Genomic DNA, 14319 nt, shown 5'->3' with positions numbered 1-14319 from the left:
TTTAATAACTTCGAAATGGCAAACTTTACTGAATATTTTGACAACTGAATGTAACTGGTAACTTTGACAGCTACAGAACAATTAGAAAACCGATCATTGCTATCTGGTCAGCCATTAGCGGAAGGCTTTGAATAAAACACGGGAGTATGAAATATGCAGCTGAGTCGCGGTAACTTTATGCGCTGCACTCTCATTATAAAATTCTTAGGGGCTTTTTTGAGAAAAAAACTAAGTGAATGCGGGAAATGAATCTTGTTTGCAAAAATAAAATTTCGAGTTTACAACGATGCCCTTTTCTGCACAAAACAGATCAGTTATAGAGTAAATGGGATCTTACATATTTCCTCCTCCTCATCCTTTTTGCAGCTTCTGTAGCGCCCTCGGAAAAGCACGCCTTGCCTTGCTACATGCTTACCTATGAAACAGTGTTCTGAAAGTTTTTGTTTTCCGTTCAATACTGCCTTAAATTACGACAAGCTGCGTTTTGCTCCCAACTTCCACTAACTTGCCGAATACTAAATTGCCTTTGCAGCAATTTGCAAGTGGCATATGGCATACCAATGAATCTTTGTCAGAAGTATTCTACTTGCATTACACGCTCATCTGTTATGCAATCAACCACTATGCTGTTGTGCCATGAAATTCAAGTAACGACAATTAACGCCCTCTGTAGTGATCGATGATAATCAAACAAAAATTCTGTCGCCTAACTGCCAGGGAGTATCAAATACGGTTCCGATCCGTCATATCCATCCTAGCCTTTCATGATAGCCCACTTTCTACTTACTTAAAAAAAATTGCAAACATAACAAATAAAATTTTATACTTAAGGGGTCCCGGTCTAGAGCTCGAAAATTTAGGGTATTTTCAGGAATTTTTTTTTTACAATAAAAAAATGAAAACCGATATTTACATTTTTTAGGCTTTTTATTTAACTTCTTTTACAAGCAAAAACGAAAAAAAAACTTTTTTTTTAATTTTAATAATTTTAAAAATGGCGGCGAAAAAAGTAGTTTTGAGATAATTGAGTTTAAAGTTTTGTCCATTTAAATGTGACCACGTAACGAATCTGACTCCACCTGCTGAAACGGCTGTAGAATTCCAAAATGCTCGGAATATCCTTACAAAAATTTTACAGTATATTCTTAAAAGCCAATTCTTTCAAAATATAAAAAAAAAACAAAATCGATTTTTTGAAAATTCTAGACCACCGGGATCCCTTCATTTAATGACAAGTGCCAAGCAATTGAGTACATCTCTGACCGCCACGCTTTGAGCCAATTTACAGGATGACTTTTCACCCTGTGTCGTTTGCACATTCTCTTTTAAAGAAGTCTCCGAAAGTCTTCGTGCATTGACACGATGACTCTTTGTTTGCGGCTGTCCTTGTGTGCTTTTGACGTTTAAGTGCACAATTTTCTTTGGTCATTGATTCCTTGAGCGCGAGCCCAAAGTGCACTTGAATGAAAATACGAAAATGTGAATACGATGAAAGCAGAATGTCAAAACAAAAGGCCACTCGATTTCGCTGACCGTGCAAACTTGCCTACCCCGTTGACCATTCTACACTTTTTTCCACTAAACTCGATACGCATGACCCTGCACGCAGGCTGAAAAGTCAACGTGCAAATAGACTTTTTATTGTATAAATTGGAAACACTAAATTTTAAGACGTTGGGAAATAATTTCTGTCTAAAATATAGAGCCAAAATAATCCATCAGTACTAACATGTAAAAGAGTTAGCATTTTTAATAATAGTTTGCCGTCGAGTTTTTTTTTAAGAGCATGGAAGAAATAAGGATCGATGATGCCGCTAGTGCTCTATGAACTTCGAAACCATTTAGGAGCGTTGTTCCGTTAATGCTGACTTGTCAAACCTGACTGAACCGAAATGTCAGCTCAGTACGCCATTCTTAGCTGTCAAGCCATAGTTATCGATATCGATAGTTCTCATGCAGTTACAGAAAATACCCGATAGTACTTCAATTGTGTACCGGTTACAATTTACCGATTACCAATTCACCCGGTAACTTTCGAATACTCCCAGCAAACGCTTTACTGGGACTTCATTGATGAAACACAAACAAGTTTTTTAAGCAAATAAGGGTAATATTGAGTTTAAATTCAACTATTTGTTGATACTACTTTTAAATGATTTAACAATCAAATGGAGAAAGCGAGTAAACTGTTACTAGAATATTTTTTTCTACTAAAGATTTAATTTATCAAATGCAATTTTTAAGCCGAAATAACTCGCAAATGTCAGCCAATTAAAGATCAAGAAATATGTAACTTGTCAAGATTTGTAAAAAACTATACACCCATTTGGACTTTCCAAGAGGTTTTTGTATTGTGAATTTCTGTTATTTCAAAAATCTTTCCTCTAATCTCCCCTACACTTTGGCCTAAAACTGTATCTCACTCATTCTCAATTTTGCAGATCGAGCGTGAGAAAGCCGATCTCAGCGTTCAAGTCATTCAGATGTCCGAACGTCTCGAGGAAGCTGAAGGTGGCGCTGAACATCAGGTGAGCAAAAAAAAACAAAAATTATATTTATAAATTCTAACTGTTTAATACTTTTCGACAATGAATGCAGTTCGAGGCAAATCGCAAGCGTGATGTCGAATTATTGAAGCTCCGCAAAATGCTTGAGGATGTCCACCTCGAATCCGAAGAAACTGCCATTCTTCTGAAGAAGAAGCACAACGAAATTATCACGGATTTCCAAGAACAAGTCGAAATCCTAACGAAAGCGAAGTCTCGGTAAGTTTGTTGATACGCGAAGTACCAAAGGCAATGCGCTTACGCGAGCTTTGTTTGGAGACATTCGCTAATCGAATCGCCGCTAGTTATTATTCTACGTGGGAAATGAGCTTGACAACCATTTACAGTAATTTTACTAGAAAACTCAAATACTAACATTTGGGCAACAAGTAACTCAGCATCGACCTCAATGGGTCAGGGTTGCTTGCAAACGACACCTCTAGCAATTACCCTGGCCTGCTTCAGCGGCTCGTGGCTGACCCAATGAACTTAACACTGTTAACCTAACTGAAGCGAGGCCAACGCGACCCCGTTTGCATTCTCGAAAATGTGTCGGGCGCAAGTCAGCGAATTTTGTTGAATGTTTATACGAAAACGTTGCATTTTATACGCGGAAAATTTCGCACTACAAGTAAATAAATAATTGAGTGCAATGCGCTTTGCACAGTGGGGAAGCGCCGGCCAATGATGATGCAAATACACACGCGCACACATGCATGTATTCACTTATTGAATGCAAATTGCAGTAAAGCGTTGAAATTGGCTATGCGGCTGAACAAAAGCGTGTGAATTATAAAAATGCCGGAGGTAGATTAAAATATGTGGATATGTCGAAATATACATACATACGTGCATATGCGTACATATACTTTTAGTATATACTGTACACTCAAATATTATAGATACGCTTATACATGAGTATGTATGCATGCGCCTATGTGCGTCTTGTACATACTCGTACTTGTATGTATGTAATATAACAAAAATTGCGAAAAGTGTACGTTGAAATCTCATATTTCCAAAATCCAAAAATAAAACATTTGTATCGAAACGTTTTTCAAGGCTACAGACACACACAGGAGTTTTTGTCGAATGAGCGGTATTCTTCAATCGCTCACCGCGTCTGCGCTCTGTCCAGAATATTTGGTAATCTAGCATTTTTGCTTTGAACTTTTCTCGTTTGTTCTATTCTTTTTGCACTTGGCTCCGTTGCTTAAAAAATGCAACTCTGCAATTTCCCTTAAAACTTTGGCATATAGAATCCGCAAATATTTCCACGCCACCTGTGCTGCAGTTTTTAGCATCAAAAATATTTGCCTTTATGATCGCTCCTAAATAGTTGTGAGTGCTTTTGATTAGAGCGGACTTTCACCTGTGGTCTTGCGCATTTCCTTGTATCGAATTTATGGCGCAAACTATGCGTCCTACTCCCACTACCGGCACACTGCCGTCCATCCTATGTTATGCCATGCTATGACATGCCTGTCTCTTTAGCACTTGAAATATCGCTGTTATCCGCCGAAAGCTTTGGCCGCAAAAGCACCTTCCGTGCCGACCACTAGGCCACTCAATAAAATCTCTGCGCAACTTTTTCTCTTTTTTGATTTTTTGCTTTTTTCTTGTTGCATATTTCATTGTTTTCTCTTCTTTTTTCAACTGTTCATTGCTTACACACAACAAATATATCTGCATAAGTAAAATCGAAATATGTGTGCGATTATTTTTAGAAAATTTTGAATTTTTTCCTACATATTTTTTCATTTTTTCACACGGCTTTCGTCGCCAACTTATTGCCGCACGGCCCACACACTGATGGGCCGGTGGTCGTTGGCGCTTAGCTGTTGGCTGTTGGCTGCTGGTTCCGCTCAGCTTCTTCGCCATGTCGATCCAAATATGTCTCTGATTCAGTTTTTCAGTAATATTCAGTGTATTATTGTTGTTGTCTCTTTTTGACAAATTCACCTTTATGGAAATTCGATACCTGCTTGAACAGCCAGGCGATCGCACAGCGAACGCCGCAAATTTATGAAGTTCACTCCATTCTCAGGGGAAATCGAAATCGCGAAAAAAGGCTACTAACCACTTTGTAACCAGTTTGTTCAGTAATTATATGATAATGGTAAATTATTCATATCGTTGTACACATATTTGTATATAATTAATTAATTATGTTGCATAATTTTAATTTCAATTTATTCAACTCTTTGAGCTGGTGGCGCATGCATATAAACGAATACCTCAAGTTGATCTTTCAGTTTATCCAGATTGACCAAGTCCACACTGAGAAAGCTCTTTCATGCATATTTTCAATGATAGTCCATGCGCTCCATCCCAACAGCCGCAACCCACATTTCTGCTATCAGTCAAAATATGCATAAAATAGCTTTTCCAGTTCCAAATAGTTAATATAACATGAAATGCAATCGGTTATCTGAAAGATTTTGTGTCTGTGGGTCGATGCAAAACTAAGCTCAGCTAAACAGATTTTCCCAGCATATCATCACTGCCCATGCAACCGATTTTAGCGCTTCCGCTGCCAAAATGCTACTGCCTAAGTATCCTTTATGCATAAATATTTTATTTTCAATGGTAATGTTTTTCCAATTACTAATTATCACTTTTTATACCCTCACCTTTTTATACCCCCACATCACTTTTATACTCACTCAGGGCTGAGAAGGAGAAATCCAAATTCCAAGCCGAAATTTACGAATATATCTCCCAAATCGAGTCCTACAACAAGGAAAGGATTGTTACCAGCAAGCATGTCGAAAGGCTGGAAGTATCCATCTCCGAGTTAAATGTGAAGATTGAGGAATTGAACCGCACTGTTATCGATATTACATCACATAAGACCCGCCTGTCGCAAGAGAACATTGAATTGATCAAGGACGTCCAAGATCTCAAGTCCCAACTGGACACTGTCTTATATTCCAAGAGCCAAGTCATCTCTCAATTGGAAGATGCTCGCCGCCGATTGGAAGATGAAGACCGTCGTCGTTCTATGTTGGAATCTTCTCTTCATCAAGTTGAAAGCGAATTGGAATCGACTCGCATCCAACTCGAAGAAGAATCAGAAGCACGTATTGACTTGGAACGTCAGTTGGTCAAAGCCAATGCTGATGCTATTTCCTGGCAAAACAAATACCAGACTGAAGCAGCTGCTCGCGCGGAGGAGGTCGAAGAAATCCGTCGTAAGTACCAAGTGCGCATCACCGAGCTCGAGGAACATGTTGAAACATTGATCGTAAAGATCAACAACTTGGAAAAACAAAAGACTCGCTTGGCCAGCGAAGTTGAAGTGCTCATTATCGATTTGGAGAAATCGAACAACACTTGCCGCGAATTGACCAAATCGGTCAACACCTTGGAGAAGCACAACATTGAATTGAAGAGCCGTCTCGATGAAACAATCTTGCTGTACGAGACTAGCCAACGTGATCTGAAGAACAAGCATGCCGATTTGCAACGCACCATTCATGAATTGGAGAAGGTCAAGGATGCTAACAGCCAATTCGCGCGCGAGAACAAGAAATTAGGAGGTGAGTACAACGACTGCATAGACAACATTTTCGTAAAGCTCAGATATTTATAAACTGTGTCATTGTTTGTCACAGATGATCTCCATGAGGCCAAGGGTACAATCAGTGAATTGACCCGCCGTTTGCATGAGTTGGAATTGGAGCTACGTCGTTTGGAGAATGAGCGCGATGAATTGACCGCTGCTTACAAGGAAGCCGAGGCTGTAAGCATAACAAATTTAACGGTCCTTCTTATGTGTAAAACTATAAACGATTCGTATTTTTCTTTTTTGTCATGCAGGGTCGCAAGGCTGAGGAACAACGCGCTCAGCGCTTGTCCGCTGACTTCAACCAGTACCGCCACGACGCCGAACGCCGTCTTGCTGAAAAGGACGAAGAAATTGAGGCTATTCGGTAAGTCAAGTTTTATATTTTCAAATTAGTTGCTTATTGTGATTTGGAGATTTCATCTGAATGAAAGGGAATATGCAAAATATTATTCATACATATTTTCGCATAAATTATTTAAATTATGCGTAGTTTTTTTGCGTGAAATATGCCCAAATATATTTAGTGTTTTTGATATATGAAGATTAAATACGAGTCAAGTACTTTCAGGTCTGAGACTTAGTATCTTTTTTACATTGATCGATCTGAATGTATTGGTATTAGAATGTTTTACGAAAATTTTCAAAGGCTTCTCGTGCCAATTTTTGCACTGTACTTGAAACAAAATTTTTAAAAAGCGTGTGACAATGGCGATATGCGAGGATCAGTTTGCGTGCATGAGCATTAGGGTGTCCGTTATTTACCAATTTGATTATTTTTCTTGCGACGCCCCCTAAACTTTTAGTTTTCCGTCTAAGAAAAATTATCAGATCAAAATCAGCTCTTAATATTCAGAATAAACCTTGCGCCAAACACGATATATTTCCCATATAAATAACATAGGATTTTGCTACTTTTTGGAATAAACTTTTTTTTCTCTAGTATGCTAATTTACAGCTATGAAAAACACATATTCTGATGGCAATTTTAACTCTCTACAAAAAATATCTCTTATAATTTTTCGATAAATTGACTCCTTTAAAAGTTAATCGAAGTTAAAGTTGAACTGTGTGTAAATTTCAGACATTTTCACTTTTGCAGCGAAATTATTATTGTTGTAGTAAACTTCTCACTTTATATTTAAAAATAATCAATGGACCAGAGCCAAGTAAAAGTTATTCAAATATTTTTCCATTTACAGTATCTAATAAACTAATATGTCTGAAAAAATTCATCGCAACTATACGCGAACTCTTTCTATGTTCCAATTCTTAGCCATTTATCAATTGCAGTGTACACTTTTCACCTTACACATTTCTAGTGCACATTTGCTTAATATTTGGTTAGTCTGTATCTCAGCACTCAGTGTATAAAAATTTTCAAAATTATAAGCAAAGTCATCCCAACAAAACCGTCAACCAATCAAAAATGTATATTTTGCGTATAAGTTTAGGCAAAAAGTGCAGCCTTTCTAAGATTTAAAAGATATGTATATAAATTGGACTAGAAATCATGCTTTGCAAATCAAGCGCACTCAAATAAATCAAAAATGCGCTTGAACTTATTAAAAACGAATTCGGTCTGGGTCAACCCTTTTTTGCGTCAAAAAAAAGTCAGGCGCCTCAGGGTATTTAATTTTGTTTAGAAGGCGTTTCGATCGGATAAATCGCTGTTCTGATATTTGCTCCGAAATAAACTATCTTCTGCGCATAATGTAGGATGTATACCGGAGATCTTCATGGACAACTGGACGGATAAGACCCTCGGAAACATTAAACTACCTCGCAAGGGCCCTCATTGATCTTGAATGGTCCTCGTCAATGTTGAATAAATTCTGCAGATCGGACAGTGTCAGAGCATTCCTTGTGTTTTTTGTGTTTTGCAACAGATTTTGAAGATTCGAGTTCATACAGACTCTTAAGCCGGAAGGAAATGTCGTTCTCCCCTTCTCGTAGGCCCTAGAAACTCAAACCGCACAATTCCACGATTGAGAGAACATAGAAAGTTTTGCATATCGCGGTATCGCTACTCGACTCTCAGTTAATTAGACAAAATGAGCTTTTGAGCTGACGTAATTGTCATCTTCCCTGTTTACATTTACCTAATCCAACACTTTCAAGCTCCCTTGTCAGAATTCTTATCTAGTCGCATTGCTCAACTATTAAAGCTAGAATAATCAGTTCAAGACGAGTATAGTAAATACAATAGGTTAAAGTGCCGCTGAAATCAACTCCCACACACACCTCGGAAGCCACTAGAAGTAAAAACATCGCTTAAGCTTTGACTGCATAGAAAGTATGCAGTTTGTTAAAAAGTACTGAAAGCGACACCTACTGAGCAACAGAGGAAACAAATTTTTTTTGTCATATTCGTGAAATGTTTTTACAATTTAAAGAGCCGAGCTAAGGCGCATTCATTCAAGTTGGTGACGCTAGACCAACAACAACGTTTTGTGGGTAGAACTGTCAGGACAAGAGAAAGTAAAAAACAAATAGAAAAGGAACAATGTTGCATATCTGACATGAAGTTGGAGCTAGCAGCTAACGACGATAGTGCGAATCATATCATTTTATGCTGACATCCAGATGTGCACGACGCAAGATAAAAAAATCAGCTAGCCTGGCGAAACCACCTTCAAAATAAAGAGTGATCAATAGAAGTATTGGATTTTAAATTGAAATAAAACAATGCAAATTAACTTAGCAATCTTTACTATTTTTGTGTAGAACCTGTCAAATGTTGTCGGCTACTGCGCAGTAATTCGATCATTCGTAAACACCAATTTCAAATGACTCGCTGGAAGATACCTCGTGAATATGAAGTAATGTTGGCTTATCAATGCTTCAATTGAAGCTGGCTTAACTACGAAGTATTTAGACCTTGTATACCCCCAAAAATAAAAGTCCAAAGGTGTGATATCACACGATCTTCGTGGCCAATCCACTGGTCCGAGACGAGAGATCAATTGCTCACCGAAACAACGGCGCTGTAAATTCATTTCTTCACGAGCTGTATGGCAAGTAGCGCCGTTTTATTGGGCCAAATGTTGTGGAGATTACAGATCACAGGCTTCAACTTCCGGCATCAAAAAGTTGTTTATCATGACGCCAAAGCGTTCCCCATTCACTATTACATTTGCGCCAGCAACATCTTTGAAGAAATATGATCCAATGTTTCTTCCAACCCATAGGCCACACCAAACGATTGTTTTCAATATAATGGTTGTTCCTGAATGGCTTCGGGTTGCTCTTCAGCCCAAATACCGCAAACTTTCTTGTTGACGTAGCCAAAAAGGGACCTCATCGCTGTACACCATAAGTTTGCCTGAGCGCGCGATGACAGACAGCGTCGATTTTCGAAATACAATTCTACTATTTGTAACTTTTTGTTATTGAGGCGTAAGTCTTTCTATGATGAAATGTCAATGAATACTAAAAAAATATGGATTTAGTTTGGCGATAGTCACGCGTGATCTATCAAAAAACTCTATTGGAAAAAGTAACTCCAATCTGATCATCCTTTAGATTCGCGTTGAACCGAACGTAGTGCACTAAGCAACTTCTTTTTTTAGAAGATTTATTATATTTACCTCTTAAGCGGACACCTCCTATAAGCGGATATTTCTTTCAGTCCTTTAGGTGTCCGCTTAAGAAAGAGTGTATGTCTAAATCTGCCACAGCTTTATGGACATTTATTTGCTCTGAAAACATCGGCTGATGCAAGTGCTAGTTTTTGGCATTCTAGAAAACGAATTGAGATACAACTTATTTGCTGGCTAATTAATGACTCCCATCGAGATTCAAGTATTACAGCCTTATGAGAATGCAACATTGGTATGATAGAATGATGTGTTAAAAAATGAAATTATGTAAAAATAATCTTACAGCCAGTAGATGTGTATCCATCTAAAACCAATAGAAAACCCGGAAAACTCATAGCTTCCGCTTGACCAAGCGTGAGCGTGACGTGAGAGGTCATTGATTCACGAAAACAGAGGAAAATAAATTGACAATTCCTCTATATATCAATTCGGCTAGGGGCTTATTTCTTGGCACAGGAACTGGCAAGACTATCAATGCTAAAAAGTTTGCTTCCTATGCAGTTACAGTAAGATATGTGTGCATATGTATGGATGTGTATCTGCCACAACGGTGAACTTGTCAATAACAACAAAGTGAATAAAAAAGAGACCCCTTCGTATTTAATCGATTCGATTTGATCGATCAATAGTAAAAAGCAACACTGTGTATTAACTGACCCATTTTGCATCAGTACGATTTGCAGAATTGGGGACACAGCATCGAATAAAGAATTGAGAAGCGTGCGTGGATAATTTTAATCGAAGAAAAAATTCAATATTGCTAATATTGATATTTTGAATTTCTCAAAAGTCGCTTTCGAAAAGTGCTGGCGTTAAGTAAGTGCAGCTATAAGGAATAATGAAGTGCATTGAAATGCTGATAATTATTATGAAAATTTTAGTGCTACCTCTGCCGATCTCCTTCGTTACACAACCAATTTAAGCACGCTCTTAACCAGCATAATAACGGTTGACGAATCAAAGGACTCCCCTTACGGCTTATTAAACCAACACAACTGCATAAATTTAGCTGGAAGGTACACAGATAACTCTGATCCGCCTCGGTGGTTGAGTGGCTTGGTGCCGAACACGGAAGTTGTCCACCACCGTGGCAAAAAACTTTCAAGCGCAAATCACGAGACTTCACAAGTGTCTTCATGGATTGCGTAAAAGTGTTCGCATTATGACAACTCAATGCAGAGACGGATAGAGCCATCCAAATCATTTGAGCTATTACTATTGCCTTTCTGCTGAAGCAGAGGCAACGAAAAGCAAAAGAAAAAAATGTGCACAACTACTTAAATTCATTAAATCTTTTTATAGATATCGCCAAATACTCGACAATTTCTGTGGCCAGCGAAAACAAGCCCTGCAACAAGCAAAAAGCTGTGCCGCCAACTGCAAAGTAGCATAACTAAGCGAAACTCGAAAATCGCGTATGTGAATGACGCCAAAAAGCACTGAAGCAACAAACAACAGCAGAAGACAGCGAAATAGCGCAAGCAAAAATCGACAACAGTCAGACACATCGAAACGTTCTACTTGCCTTTGCTGCGCTTTTGTGCTAGTGATGACTGCAAATTACTTGTGCCTCTGAAATAATTTAAACTAATTGCATCTCAAGTACAGGACGACTGTATTATCTCGTTGTACTCACTCGCTCACACCCAAAAAACTCGAGACATTACTGTAAAACACGCACTGACAAAAGTATCACTAATCACACAGACCACTGCTACCCGACAAAACAAAGCACTTGAAAAAGTTGCGTCTCATTTGTCCATCAGCGTTTGCGAACCCTTCCTTTTCGCTACAAATCGACAATCTATTGTATTCCCTTGCTACAAACATTTGTATCCCCCTTGCCCTACCACCATCTCTATTCGACAAACTTAGCCGTTGATCTTTGCCAAAATCATGGCGCTCACGTACAGACTGCGCCCCTCGCGCACTCGCCATTTAGCGCATACCTATGAGGACAACTATGGCTACACAATGAACTACTATCAGCCCATGCTCGACTACTTGGATGCGAAAACAAAGCAACTGAATGTAAATCCGCCGCACTTGCCTTGGGCAAGTGAACGCGGTCTGCGACAGTTTCGCCCCTCGAATCCCGTGCGTCGCTACGACGCAGATGAAGTGTTGCGTCTGTCGCGTGCTTGTGCCCATCGTGCAGATGAAATTTTACTTGACTTTCGCGTTAGGAAGCGAACGCCATTCAGTGTGATAAAACTCGCCGACGCAGCGCGTGTTCACAAGCATATTGAACCGGATTCGGTAGTAGAACGCTCACGTGAACGTCGTCGTCGCCGTCAGCAGGACTTAGAGGATCTAATACGTCAAGACACTATACGATTACTACATCGCATACACAGAATGGAGTTAGACAATGATTGTGTCCGCATGACGGACGAATTCAAGCGTTCGATTCGCGGCAAATCCGCCACTGCCATTGCTCAAGCATTGATCTCGGAATCGGAACGCAACATCAAGAGCGCCAAGAGGGAAGAAGAGGACTTTCTCTCACAGGCCCTAATACGTTCAAGTCGGGCTGCAAGCCGTGCACGCTCCGGTTCGCCGGAGGGTCGCATCTCTTCGCATGCCTATCATATTGAACTGATGGATGAGCGTCTCGTCGATAAGCTCGACCACCGCGTCTCCTCGTCGTTGTACAATGTGAAGCGTCAGTTGTCGACGCTCAATCAGAAGACGGTGGAATTCTACGCTGATTCCAGGTGTGGCATAAATGATAAGTGTTGGATATGTCGTAAGGTGATGCGTACGCATCCCAAACTGAAGGACTATAGTTATATATATTGGCAGTAAGAGGTATGCCGACGCATGTCGGACGAGGTGGAGATAAAGCAAAAACAAATGATTAGACATTTGCAGAGATGGAAAACAATTTAGGCTGTCTCAACAATTAGGGAAAGAGTTTTGTGCGAGTTGGGCTGCATTTTGGCTGAGATCAACTTAACTCATAGAGTGTGATTCAAAGTGGGTTATTGCGAAGGGTAGTGTTTGATAGCTTCGGTTAGTAGTTAGACTTTTTTCAGTTGTTTTGTTTCAGTGAAAGTCGTTCTTTTCAAAGATGTACTCATAGAACTCTTAGTAAAAAAATTTAAAAAATTCATTTTTCTTGAAACTAAATTTCGAAATAACTTAGAGATGCATTAAATAAAATTTTTCGATTAGTGATTAGACTTTCTTCAGTGTTTTTGTTTCAGTGAAAGTCGTTCTTTAGAAAGCTGCACCAATAGAACTCTTAGTAAAGATATTTAAAAATTCATTTATCATAAAACTGAAATTTCACAATAACTTAGAGATGCATAAAACAAAATTTTTCTATCCCATTTCCACGCGCGGATCCCCCAATCCCTATGCGATATGCGCATACCTCCAAGTTATTTAACATTCAAATGCATGAAATACCTTTTAGGACGCAACCGAACACCAACCACACACACACACACGCTTACAAACAAAAAATACATACAAACAAATACAAACATATTTACAAAAAATATTTCTTGCTGTTTTCAATTAAAGTGATTAAATTTTCAATTCAATGCAGTTGTGTCTTTATTTTCGCAATATTTTCCTTAGCTCTTTGAATTTTTTCGTCTGCTTAACACTTTTATTTACCTCAGCATTAGCAAAAAAAGCCTCATTGCTGTTCTGAAAAAGAAATATTATTTACGTATTTTTGCTTCATTTCTTTCGTTGCAAGAAATGTTTGCTGAATTTGCGGCATTATTTTTGGCATCAACCGCATGAATTTTGCTTGGCAAAAATGCGAAACAAAAACCAAAAAACAAACAGCCAAAGAATAAATGCATGCGAATGATTTTTACAAGCATTTCTGCTGTTCATAAAAGCTAAAATTTCTGTTGAAACATCTGATTTATTTGTTATATGCGGAAATGGGTGTGTAAGTAGCAAAGCGGCAGGGAAGGGGGTCAGGGATTTTGCAAGCCAATTGCGAAGTAAATATGCGGAATGGATGCGTGGCAATCGCTCATTGTTGTACTTGAGGGAACTGGGCTAGTACAAGAGTTTGTACATATGGGCACATACTTACATATACATATGCATATGATTAATGAGAATCGGTTTGAATTTGAAATGCCATAAATTTTGGGGAAAAGTTGCACGTATGTAGGAAAGTAGTTGTATGTATGTATAACGAGAGGTGTATTAAAAAACAAAACTTGCTTATATGCTGTTAAAACAAATTTAAAGTATATTTAGAAACAAAATACATCAAGTACTTTATAGAGACTTCAAAATTTTCAACAGATTTATGGACTTTTCACATGCATCTAAGCATCTAAGTGTTTCACTATTCCGGTACAAATAAGTCGAAAGTCAAACAACTAAACTGTAAATATCAAGCAGATTAATTGAAAAAAATAAACACAAATATCGATTTAAAAATTAAATTTAGCCTGATAGCCCGCGTTGGATCAAGGAGGCTCAGTAGTCATTTTACGGTGAAATTTTTTCATTGAACTACTGCAGGCGTCCGGCGTAGCTGAGATTATCTATTCATGACTACCATTCAGCAGTACTCAGCTTCGAAATCCACTAAAATCACCAAACATAAAACGCCTAATGATAC

At 38.6% G+C, this 14319-nt stretch overlaps 1 protein-coding gene across 2 annotated transcripts in view; it reads left to right on the top strand.

The window, feature by feature from the left end:
• LOC128862089 (paramyosin, long form) overlaps positions 1–14319 on the top strand; it is a 32623-nt gene that overhangs the window by 12241 nt on the left and 6063 nt on the right. Inside the window, exons 3-7 of one of the 2 annotated variants that reach the window (XM_054100511.1) lie at positions 2442–2528; positions 2599–2765; positions 5217–6088; positions 6164–6291; positions 6369–6481. In XM_054100511.1, coding sequence (XP_053956486.1) covers positions 2442–2528; positions 2599–2765; positions 5217–6088; positions 6164–6291; positions 6369–6481 — 1367 coding nt within the window. Of the gene's footprint in view, positions 1–2441; positions 2529–2598; positions 2766–5216; positions 6089–6163; positions 6292–6368; positions 6482–10367; positions 10533–10597; positions 10733–11018; positions 12434–14319 lie in introns of those variants that run through there. The other variant, XM_054100512.1, reaches the window with a different exon arrangement.

The sequence above is a fragment of the Anastrepha ludens genome, chromosome 4 (genome assembly GCF_028408465.1).
Source record: "Anastrepha ludens isolate Willacy chromosome 4, idAnaLude1.1, whole genome shotgun sequence".
NCBI lineage: Eukaryota > Metazoa > Arthropoda > Insecta > Diptera > Tephritidae > Anastrepha > Anastrepha ludens.
This window is presented reverse-complemented; position numbering and strand designations above follow the sequence as displayed.